This window comes from Parasteatoda tepidariorum, chromosome 10 (assembly GCF_982258835.1).
Source record: "Parasteatoda tepidariorum strain Cologne lab strain chromosome 10, Ptep-v5.0, whole genome shotgun sequence".
Lineage (NCBI taxonomy): Eukaryota > Metazoa > Arthropoda > Arachnida > Araneae > Theridiidae > Parasteatoda > Parasteatoda tepidariorum.
The window spans coordinates 52,686,852-52,699,927 of NC_141764.1; the positions used below are offsets into that span (position 1 = coordinate 52,686,852).

Sequence of the window (13,076 nt, forward strand, 5' to 3'; positions counted from 1 at the left end):
TGTAAGAGTTTAAATATTCTATCATTTTTTTTAAGCGTTACATATATCTAAACATACAATTGTTTGAATGTTTTCTCTTGCTTTACCTTGCAAAGGACCGCATCTTGCCTATTTCTAGCATGTATTGTTTCTCGCGCGGGAGAATTTCTTAGGAATGCAGCAGCCTTGCATAAGGGTTAGGAACATGAGCCTTGCACTACGCTGTAAAAAATTCCGGATTAAATTCCAGTAAAAAAATACCAGTACTTTGGATGCATTATCCGTAAAATCCCTTTTACCATAAAACTTATTTTTACCGTAAAATAACTTTTACAGTAGCATTTATTTAATTTGAGTTATTCAAGAATTTTACAGAAATTATTGCAGTAATTGGATTGCCAAATATTTGGTTTTCAGAAGACTTTTCGACCGAACGAAAGATATATGCGCTAATTCTTCAAATAATATGCGCTAATATGCGCTAATTCTTCAAAACAATGATGCCGTAAAAATATTTGGTTTCAAAAATTGATAATTATTGGCTTCCTGCACCAAACTGTATTGCTATTGAGATTTATTAACCAACGAAAAAAATTGATTTTGAAAATCAGCAAACAACTTTTTTTCTGTTAATTCCTTGATGGTCCAAATTTATTGGTAGTCTCCTTTGAAATTTACAGTCCAGAGTTTTTTAGAATATATTTGTGAATATATTTAAAATCAAAAATGTTTATAATTTCTAATATTTACGATATTTACAAATACTGTTGATTTTAATATATTTCCTTAACTTATGCGAAAAATAGCATAACTAAAAATAATTTCTAATATGCTACAACCAAAATTCAGCTCAGGCAGAGATTATTGCTTTCGCTTCAGTTATCTCTTTGAGAACTACTAACCAGATTAGAATAATTAAAAGACTAGACATGGGATTACCAGTCAAAATAGTTCTTTCCAAACTTTTTTTTCGAATAAAAAAAAAACACAGATTTTTTCTAATAAGGACGAAAGAGAATGAAAAAAATTGAGAATGGAGCAAATGAAGAATTCAAATGTATGCTCTGCTAAAATAAGCACTACGCCCTGTTTTCATTCCCTTTAATTTTTTATTATCTGCTACGTCTGAAACTATCTTTGCTAAGAGATTCTAACATTCGTGACTTGAATCTTATTAAAACATCCGATTTCATTAGATATCCTGCATTTCTATCGTAAATTAGTTTAAAGTATCCATTTGCTTTTATACTTTGTTCCTTAACTAACTTTACTTTCTTTTCGTTCTTCTATTTTTTTAAACTAAGGCAGTTTATTGATTTCAAGTACATGTGTGTATCTAGAATATCGGAAATTGTTTTTTATAATAGTGAAGTATGTAATTACTTCTTACCTAAGTAAGAATTTATGCTTAAATTTTGTAACAAAGTTTTAAGCTGAAGGTTGTGAAGATAATTTTTATTGCATAGTGTGCCCAGTAAAAAATATTCTGAATAACTTTTGATATAATTATTGGATTATCCTTTACCGGTATCCACGTAGTATGCACATGAGGTGCAAGGGTAGTTTAATTATTTAATTCAAATGTTATTTTATTTTCAAAATTTGAGCACAAATACGAGTAATCTTGCTGTAAACATTTTTTCTTTCCCATGTCTTTTTCCAATGGATTATAATTGTTAATCATCAAAACATGGAGTCTATAACAGGCCACCATGTTTTGATGATTAAAAGTTTTGAGGATTAGCAACGCCTATAATGTTAATTTCACATTTTGCCTTTATCCTCAAATCTCTGAAATTAGCAAACACAAATATGCTTCTAAGTAGTTACAAAATACGTTTTTATTGAGAAAATACAATGCAATTTCTTTAACAATTTATTGCGAATTTTTAATATTTAATACAATAATAAGGATCAAATCATGAATGATTTGCTTAGTGCGCAAATTTTAATTTAATTGCAAGCAATGTATTTTTAAATTTCAAAATCTAAAATTGAACAAAATATATTTTATTTAAAAGTTGATTGTAGAGGAAAAAAAAAGCTCTTTGGACTTGTCTAATCCAAAATATGAGCAACAGGTATATATATATATATATATATATATATATATATATATATATATATATATATATATATATATATAGCATTGGACTTCGAGGAGACTAGGACATCTGGGTCAGAATCTTGTGCCAAACTCTTCATTTATACATACTTTAGAAATAGCAACTAAGAATGGGGAACTTTATAAATAAACGCCATTGTAACTCGGAAGATCTTTTTGGGCACATAAATGATTTCGCTTGGTAATCATTTTTTTATATAACATTTAAAATTAAATATATATTGTTTTATCAAATTTGGTGAGTTACATCTTTAATTCAAATTTTTAGCCGACCAAACAGGCTGAAATATTAAAAGTGATTGCGCATAAAGCTGATCATTAAGTTCTAAAACATTTAACGGAGAGCTAGATTTAAAATATTAATTTCAAAGATAATAAGTTTAGACTTCGATTCAAGTTAGTTAATATTAAAAATGTTGCTTAAAAGGTAATATCCCAGAAGTACGTTATTATAACAAAAAACAACTCTTTAAGTTTTAAACTTTTAATTCAGAAAAATATCAAATACAGAAAAGTAATAATTTCGAAGTAAAATAAGAAATGGCTCTGATGTAGAATTGGGGCATCCTTGGTTTGGCGATAATTTTCGTTCAGTTTTGCTGAAATTCCAATTCTGGTTACCATGATATACTTAGCAGTCTTTGCTTTCAATGACGTCAGCTTCGGGTTACCGCAACTTTTGTCTTTCTTTTGTTTTCGTGATTTTTTCTTGTCTTATTAACATACATATTTGTTTAATTGCAATTTACTAAAAATGAGAGGGACTCCAGAATGTCAACTATTACCCAAGAAATATAAATATTACAGGCAAATACCTTTAAATTTCGGATACAAAAATATCTTACAGGAAAACAATGCTTTTATATTTTTGTATTAGTTTTATGCTGATGAAAACTAAAAAATATAGAAATTAATGTGAGGAAACTAGATCCTACCATGTGAATTTCGGGCCAATTAAAGTGCATCGACAACATTGGAAATTAGCTACGCCATCTATTAGACTTTTATATATATTTGTAAATAAAAGAAAATAATAATTTTCTTGTGAAAATTTACTGAAATTAACTAGTTATACTAAGCCCCTGAAAACCAAAAAACGAGTTTCTTTTAATGATATGGCAGTATACGCAGAGAAAAACACGTCCCTGTCCAGATAAATGCTTACCTTCCTTCCAATATATGGATTCACCTACGATCACTATATTGGCGTATAGGGATAAAACTTAACTCCCGGATTACCTAGAGCTTTGACGTAAGAAAAGAAACTCTTTTTTATACCTAAAATAAAAGCCGATCTAAACTTTATTCCGAATAAAAATTGAGTTTAAAGAGAAACAATTTGGAACAATAAAACGTTACTTTATTCAATGTAGAAGGAATATTTACTTTGTTTAAGTTTTCAAAATTTCTACAAGTGATGCAAAACATTTTTTTTCTTTCTTTCATTTAAACAATTATGTTGCATAAATAATTTTCGTAAATTTATTATAATATTTATATTGTTAAGAAACTATTTACAAGCATGCCATATGAAATCTATTTACATATCCCATTTTTATGAATTTAGTGAGTCCCATTGATTAAGAATTGGTGTGTTTTAACGGTTTGTATTCGCTAAGAAGAATTTAGTTCAACACTGATCCTTCCTTGCGCTAATTACTTTTGAGAAAGAGTCTGCATTATTTTTGACTTCTCACTCTTATTTAACATATTTTATAGACTTTTTTTTTAAAAAAAAAGAAAGGAAAATTTATTTTTCATTTCAATTGTTGTTTTAATTACTAAATTTTGAGAAACATGTTTTTGAATAATAAATTTCAGAATTTCTGAATTTCTTTAAACATATTTCATTTTTTCATCATTTGTACATGTTAAACCTATTCTAGAAAAAGCTACTGTCTGAATATTCAAGAATGTCAAATAATAGGGAGATTTCGCACTTCTACGTTAGCTTCCGTACTCTCCCGTAAGTAAGATTGAAGCAACTGAACATGCTTGCGTTTATTTACGCGAGCTTCCTTACTCTCCCGTAAGTAAGATTGAAGCAACAGAACATGCTTGCGTTTATTTACGCTAGCTTCCTTACTCTCCCGTAGGTAAGATTGAAGCAACTGAACATGCTTGCGTTTATTTACGCGAGCTTCCTTACTCTCCCGTGAGTAAGATTGAAGCAACTGAACATGCTTGAGTTTATTTACGCTAGCTTCCGTACTCTCCCGTAAGTAAGATTGAAGCAACTGAACATGCTTGAGTTTATTTACGCTAGCTTCCTTACTCTCCCGTAAGTAAGATTGAAGCAACTGAACATGCTTGCGTTTATTTACGCGAGCTTCCTTACTCTCCCGTGAGTAAGATTGAAGCAACTGAACATGCTTGAGTTTATTTACGCTAGCTTCCGTACTCTCCCGTAAGTAAGATTGAAGCAACTGAACATGCTTGAGTTTATTTACGCTAGCTTCCTTACTCTCCCGTAAGTAAGATTGAAGCAACTGAACATGCTTGCGTTTATTTACGCGAGCTTCCTTACTCTCCCGTAAGTAAGATTGAAGCAACAGAACATGCTTGCGTTTATTTACGCTAGCTTCCTTACTCTCCCGTAGGTAAGATTGAAGCAACAGAACATGCTTGCGTTTATTTACGCTAGCTTCCTTACTCTCCCGTAAGTAAGATTGAAGCAACAGAACATGCTTGCGTTTATTTACGCTAGCTTCCTTACTCTCCCGTAGGTAAGATTGAAGCAACTGAACATGCTTGCGTTTATTTACGCGAGCTTCCTTACTCTCCCGTAAGTAAGATTGAAGCAACAGAACATGCTTGCGTTTATTTACGCTAGCTTCCTTACTCTCCCGTAGGTAAGATTGAAGCAACTGAACATGCTTGCGTTTATTTACGCGAGCTTCCTTACTCTCCCGTGAGTAAGATTGAAGCAACTGAACATGCTTGAGTTTATTTACGCTAGCTTCCTTACTCTCCCGTAAGTAAGATTGAAGCAACTGAACATGCTTGCGTTTATTTACGCGAGCTTCCTTACTCTCCCGTAAGTAAGATTGAAGCAACAGAACATGCTTGCGTTTATTTACGCTAGCTTCCTTACTCTCCCGTAGGTAAGATTGAAGCAACTGAACATGCTTGCGTTTATTTACGCTAGCTTCCTTACTCTCCCGTAAGTAAGATTGAAGCAACAGAACATGCTTGCGTTTATTTACGCTAGCTTCCTTACTCTCCCGTAGGTAAGATTGAAGCAACTGAACATGCTTGAGTTTATTTACGCTAGCTTCCTTACTCTCCCGTAAGTAAGATTGAAGCAACTGAACATGCTTGCGTTTATTTACGCTAGCTTCCTTACTCTCCCGTAAGTAAGATTGAAGCAACAGAACATGCTTGCGTTTATTTACGCTAGCTTCCTTACTCTCCCGTAGGTAAGATTGAAGCAACTGAACATGCTTGCGTTTATTTACGCGAGCTTCCTTACTCTCCCGTGAGTAAGATTGAAGCAACTGAACATGCTTGAGTTTATTTACGCTAGCTTCCGTACTCTCCCGTAAGTAAGATTGAAGCAACTGAACATGCTTGAGTTTATTTACGCTAGCTTCCGTACTCTCCCGTGAGTAAGATTGAAGCAACTGAACATGCTTGCGTTTATTTACGCTAGCTTCCGTACTCTCCCGTAAGTAAGATTGAAGCAACTGAACATGCTTGCGTTTATTTACGCTAGCTTCCGTATTCCCCCGTGAGTAAGATTGAAGCAACTGAACATGCTTGAGTTTATTTACGCTAGCTTCCGTACTCTCCCGTAAGTAAGATTGAAGCAACTGAACATGCTTGAGTTTATTTACGCTAGCTTCCTTACTCTCCCGTAAGTAAGATTGAAACAACTGAACATGCTTGCGTTTATTTACGCTAGCTTCCGTACTCTCCCGTAAGTAAGATTGAAGCAACTGAACATGCTTGCGTTTATTTACGCTAGCTTCCGTATTCTCCCATACGTAAGATTGAAGCAACTGAACATGCTCGCGTTTATTCAGGATGATATTTATCCTTACGTTATGTTGGCGTAATTTGCGCTACAAAAAAAAGCTTAAAACACGCTGTGCATAGCTGTTAAATTTTGTTTTCTATTTAAGCCTACCTTTGAACTAAAAACATGGACATAGAAAATGAATTTGATGATATGTATTGATGATATTTAGAAATGAATCTTCTGATCTTACAACTATTTGTTTTTTCAATAAAAAATAATTTTATTGGTTTCTGTTCAACATTATGTTTATCCAATTGCACTAACGCCCAAAGAAACTAAATATCTTTTTGCTGTTTCATAATTATAAATTATATTCATTTTAAGTACAAAATTTAGTTTAAATAGGTTCTAAAATCAATGGAAGTTCAATAACATTTTTGTAGGTATAATTATTATTAATAATAATAGTAATAAGTTGCATTCTTTATCGCTAAATTCATCAATTCAATAATCTACGAAGTTTTTCTGCTCACAGATCCAAAGTTTTACGTTTAGAAGCATCTTGAATCATATGCCACAGCTTTAAAAAAATTTGTCTCCATCCATTGTAAATCTTTTTTTTGGTTTTTTGATCAAAGTTAAAGTGATATTCCACTAAGTTAGCTTTTTTAACTTATGGGTTTTCGCAAAATCGCTTACGACATAAGTTCGATATTTTTTCATGGGCGCGTGCGCATTTCACCAGAATTGGCACATGCCTTCAAAAAGAGCACTTGCGCAATTACTTGAGATCTTACGTGCGGGAGTGTACAGAAACTAACGTAAATTTGCGAAATCTCCCTAATAATTAGAATAATTACTTAACATGGCGTTGTTCTGATCAGAAACCATAAAATGCATTTATTATGGGGGGAAAACAGCTGATGAAATAAAATCATTGACTTTAAAAAATGAGAAATAAACAAATAATTTAAATAGAATGTTTCTTACAGTCCATATCATTGTCGTTATATTCTTCAGGCAGAAGAGTAGCCGCAGTACTCTCCACTGATAACGGGGCTGATGACTCCTGAGGTAAGGAACAGGTATCTCTGTAGGCAGCTTTGTTCCTATGAGTTCGTCTCTCCAGTAAGAGTGAAGGTGGTGGAATGAAGGATGTTTTCTGGCACTGAGCTAAAGAGGACATCACTCAATTTCAATTTTATCAGCATTATAACAATTCAGGACAAGATTATAGTACTGTAATTACATTTTCTAGCAAATTTGCAATCCTGCTTTATTACATACCGTGACAGAATAAGAAACGGAACCACCTTAATAACATCTGAACCATTAAGATACAGCGCTCTAAGGATGCATGTGGCACTTTAATATGTTAATTAATTAGTGAATGTCATATTTAAACTCAAGAAATCAGACGCATAAGCGTACTCTCTCTGATTAAACATATTCGATTTTTGACAAAAAATGCAAATTCGTGAAAAAATAATATATTTTTTTGCTAATTTGTATTGCTCATTTACTACGCTCAAACTAAAATACAGAACAAAATAAATAACGTCTGAACTATTTAGATGCAATGCCTAAATGTTTCGTGAGATTCTTATATATACTAATTAATTAGTGCCGATCGTAAACTCATATTTGTGAAAATTGCAACACTATGAAGGACTTACGCGAGTGAGCTGAAATTTTCAGGAAATGTAAAGTAGAGCATAATATGCAAATGATTAGAATTTCAGACCCGTAGCGCATGCGTATGCTGAGCCGCTCCCTCTGAACGGTGGATGAATCCGAATAAATAGACGGCTGTAGCGAGGCGTGTATGGTTATCGGTGGTTATCTGCTAGTGGTAAACGTTATCTCAGACGTTACTTATGCCTCTTTGACGAAAGAGAGCAAGATTTCAACAACTTACGGAATTTGAAAGGGGGAGAATCATCGGCCTTCGTTAAGCTGGATTGTCTCATCGTGCAGTAGCCGCTCGTGTGCAGCGTAACAGCAGCACAGTGATGCGCGTTTGGAAGCAGTGGACGGACGAGTGTCAGACAACTCGGAAATCCGGGAGTGGACCCCGAAATGTCACGTCAGCTCGCGATGATAGACACCTGGTCCGCATGGCGCTGACAGACCGTACGGTTCCCTTTAGACAACTGGCAGCACAGTGGTCCATAGCTACAGGTGTTTCATTATGTGCATCATCAATTCGTGGACGTCAGCTGCAGCGTGGACTGCACGCAGGGACTCCTTTATTCAGGATCACCCTCACGCTAAACCATAGCCGCCAGCGGCTACAATGGGCCAATCAGCATAAGGACTAGCGTGCTGATTGGCAACATATCGTGTTTTCTGACGAATCCCGCTTTAATTTGTGGTACCATAATGGCCGCATTCGTGTCTGGCGCTATGGCTGTGAACGCCACCTTCCAGAGTGCATTATCGAACACCACAGTGGACAAACACCCGGAGTTATGGTCTGGGGTGCCATAGCATATCATGGACGATCTCAATTGCTACGAAATGTGGGTAATCTGAACAACAACCGGTACATCAGTGAAGTTTTACAGCCCCAAGCTGTTCCCTTCCTTCAAGCCTTGCTAGGCGCTGTATTTCAACAAGCAATGCCCGCCCTCATATTGCTAGGACTGTTGAATCCTTCCTTGCATTGCGGCAGGTATATCTTCTTCCTTGGCCTGCGTATTCCCCTGATACGTCATTGATTGAACATGTGTGTCATTTCGTTGGTCGGTGCTCGCTCGTGATCCTCGTCCTGTTGCTTCTGCAGACGAACTTTGGGTACGCATACGAACTATATGGAATGTTCTTCCTCAGACACACATTCAAAATTTGCTTGACTCCATACCACGTCGTGTAACAGCGCTTATTGCGGTGCGTGGTAGCTACACAAAATACTGGTTTTGATCTCTTGTTATTGTTTTTTTGCTTTGAAAGTTTAATCATTTATTTGTACTACTACCACTCAACCGTGTAGTAAATTTCATTCAATTATGACGATTCCTTCATGGTGTTGCAATTTTCACAAGCAGGAGTTTGTTTAAAGTCATGAAAACAGACTTACATTCTCTAACTAAACGCGCTTTTTCTTGGCAGATTTAAATTTTTATCCCTTTAAGTATGGAATCATTACTAAAAAAAAATAATTTACACTTTATGATTCAAAATTAATAACAGTTCATATTGCTGCAAATATCGCTAATCTGTTCTACAAAAAGCTTTTTCTCTAACAAACAACATCATCTCTCGTCTGAAGATTCATGATGTGGTTGTGTGATTTTTGTAGCAAGTGGATAAGATGTCTGCTTTCTCGGCATTTAGAAGTGGTGGTTAGGCTCACTGAAATCTAGAACGTTGTTCCACATGACTGTCCCGTACTTATTAATATTATAATCCGTGGACAGATTAGGGATCTCCGAAGACTTAGGCTCGTGGCACAATAAACCCCATTAATTTACAACTCCAGTAAGCTATAACATAATCTCCATCTAGGTCAGGCGCGTGCTGGTTAGCATTTCTTCTTCGTTCACGAGGCATCATATTTTCTTTTAAGTCAAAAATAGCATTTAAATTCAAACTGAAGTATAAGGAATTATTCTCACGTTTCTGTTCCATAAGCATACTATAAGCACGCTACTGTTTCTAGCTTTGAATGAATATGCTGAACAGCAAATTACTTGCATGTAACTCTATGCTTTATTCGTCTTCACGTGTATGGCGTGCCATCTTCTCTGCTTATCAATTTTAATGGCGAACAGTGCATTTAACATTCCTTAAGTCAAGTTCTTGAACAATTGGTACTGCGACTTAGCGATCGAAAATCAAATCATATTTTCAAAAGTTATACTGCTGTTTCAAGGTTTAGTTTCTGTACAATATATTGCACGTGAAAGAAAGAAATGAAAAACCTAACAAAGCTTTTATAGTTTAACGAGCTAATTTACTTATTATAACAAGAAATTTCATTTTTTGAATAAGAATTGCTCAATTCGCAACTCATTTTAGAATTTTTTCCCTAAGCCATATTGTCATGGTTTCTCTTAGTGAGATTCTTAAAAATATATTTTTAGTAAGAAATATAATGCTGAACAACATTTTTTCCGACATTATTGAGAATTCAGTTAATATTTTTTTTATATTTTATTACTTTTGAAACGTCACTACTTTTCTGACTGCATTTTATATATCCATGGAAAGAATTTAAATAATTTTTCTCTTGTTGTTTTATTATGTTTTATACTGCAGATAATTTTGCAAGAGATTTTTATTTTCTCTTGCTCAGAGTTAAAAGAAAAATTATATTATTGTTATTTTTTGAATAAATTAAGAGGAATAAAATGGAGACATTTTAAGCATGCTATGCAATAAAATTGAACAATTTTACGAACTTCTTTTGTGAAAAATATTTGTAAACATTCGGAATTTAGTTTAAATTAATTCAGTCGATTTGATAAGCCATCTCTAGTCTAGTTCGAAATCGACTATTAAGATTTAGATTAAAAGAAAAGCACTTTTCAACACATTCATTTAAAAAATCAATCTATTAACCTTATAATAGTATACGATTACTTTAATATACGCTACGCTAGTCATTGTCATTTTGAACTATTATTTGATGTTGCATTTTTTTGAAAGGTTTCAAAACTGTTGTGGTTAACTAGCTACAGTTGTTTTGCTTTTATCCATGAACTATGAACGCAAAATAACTATATATCTCGTTATACCAGTCTATAATTATAACTGTTTCATAATATTTTTGATTTCTTGAATTATAATTATTTTATAATATTTTTGATTTCTTGAATTTTAACTATTTTAATAAAAGTTTCTTTTAAATTTAAATTAAAATAATACAATGTCTGCAACTTACATTCATTTAAATCAACAAGTATTCCAATTTAAAACAATTTGATTAAAATAAAGTGTTATAAATGCAAGTTAAAGGCAGTATTATTTCAATTATGCAATTCAGAGCGTTTGTAAATTTATTATGGTCTTACTAGAGTTTCCCTTATGAGTTATGAGACCTAAGGCCAGCAACCAAGATCTCGCACTTAATTCATCTTCTGCTGCTAAGATAAGAGGTGACCTCCCTTGGCAAACGATGACCAAAGCATAAGGAAATCTGGAGGAGTCGGAAGTGAAACCGATATGGACGCACTGCCCCAGGTCAAGGATCAATTTTGGTCCTGCAATGCCCAGAGGGGCTGTGAATAACTCATCTTTCTCGTACATCTCCAAACAGGGACTTCGATCCTGTGTTTCGTCTCTTAGTACGAAGTATCGCTTGTGCCAGGCCTGAAAAAAAAAACGGAATTAATTCATGAAAAACGAAATTTTTTCAGATAAAGGGCAATAAAATTGTTAATTGGAATATATATATATATATATATATATATATATATATATATTATATATATATATATATATATATATATATATATATATATATATATATATATATATATATATATATATATATATATATATATATATATATATATATATATATATATATATATATATATATATATATATATATATATATATATATATATATATATATATATATATATTTATATATATATATATATATATATATATATATATATATATATATATATATTATATATATATATATATATATATATATATATATATATACTAGCCGCCTAAGGCGGCCAGCTGTCCGCCACGCTGAAGGTTTTCACAAATAAAGTTTTTTAAAACATAGCAGGAAATCTGAAGATTAGTGGACAATTAAAGTGTTCCTGTCCTGCAATTTTGTCTTCATATCCAGTTCTGCTGTAGATGTGTTATAGCTCTTGAGGATGTTTGAAATTATATAGCTACAACGCTTAAGAAAAAAAAAAACTAAAATGCCAAATACATGAAAGAACACGAAAACGAATAAATTTTTTATGGTATCAATTTTTATTTCTATATAATTTTTTATGGTATCAAATTCTATTTCTATATCTGTTACGTCAAGCACTCAGGTATTATAATTTGATCTAGTTGTGCTTGTATAATTTTGATCTAGTTGCGCTTTCTACGTCATTTTGTTAACATCGTTTGATTTGTTATTTAACATAGTTTGGTTTGTTATTTCTAAGTTAACTTTCAAAAAATTGGCTGGCATCAGCATTTTTATTCTTTAAGTTGTTTATTTTTTCTTTTGGAATTCGTTGCTTTTTAGCGAAATGTTTTTCAACCTAATCGAATTCTTTGCCGACTGTTCTCTGTATATATAAAGAAAATAAAGTAAATATTTTTAAAGTGTTGTGAAAAGAATTTTTAGTTGTACAAAGTACTACAATATCGCTACAAAAATTATCGTCTTCGCTTAAGAAAAAAAATAGAGCGTGGAAAGAAGAAGAAAAACTTATTATAACAATTATGAACAGCGACAAATATATCTAAGCGAAGCGTTCTATTTACGTATCGAATATGTTGCAACATTTTTAATACAAAAGTTAAACTTTTCTCCACTTTAATAAATGTAAACTAATGCGAACTTTACAATTAAATTATTAATTCCTTCGTATATTATTGGTTTAAGTTGTCGAAAATTAATATTTCAATTGTAAGGTTCGCATTAGCATACATTTATAAGAGTGGGGAAAAGTATATGCATTTTTTAATAGTTTTTTGAATATGGCTCTTTGAAGACGAAAAAGCAGACGAAAAGCATAGACTTACAAAATGACTGATAACTAAATAACTAATCCAAATTTTTGAAAAAGAAAAAAAATACTTCTTCATTATGTCAAAACACAATTATGTGCCGAGTTTCGTGCCTGGGCGAGGCTTCTGGGGCAATATATTGTGATTACAGACACACACACACACACACACACACACACACACACACACAGCCGCTTTTATTATTATGTATAGATAGATAGATAGATATATATATATATATATATATATATATATATATATATATATATATATATATATATATATATATATATATATATATATATATAT

General features: G+C 32.5%; 1 protein-coding gene across 2 annotated transcripts in view; it reads right to left on the bottom strand.

Annotated features, from left to right (window-relative positions):
* The window catches only part of LOC107451933 (uncharacterized), a 100,133-nt gene that overhangs the window by 12,912 nt on the left and 74,145 nt on the right, over positions 1-13,076 (bottom strand). For both annotated transcript variants that reach the window (XM_016068177.4, XM_016068176.4), the window contains exons 2-3: positions 11,081-11,378; positions 7,056-7,238 (exon numbers count right to left, since the gene is read on the bottom strand). In XM_016068177.4, coding sequence (XP_015923663.1) covers positions 7,056-7,238; positions 11,081-11,378 — 481 coding nt within the window. The remainder of the gene's footprint in view (positions 1-7,055; positions 7,239-11,080; positions 11,379-13,076) is intronic.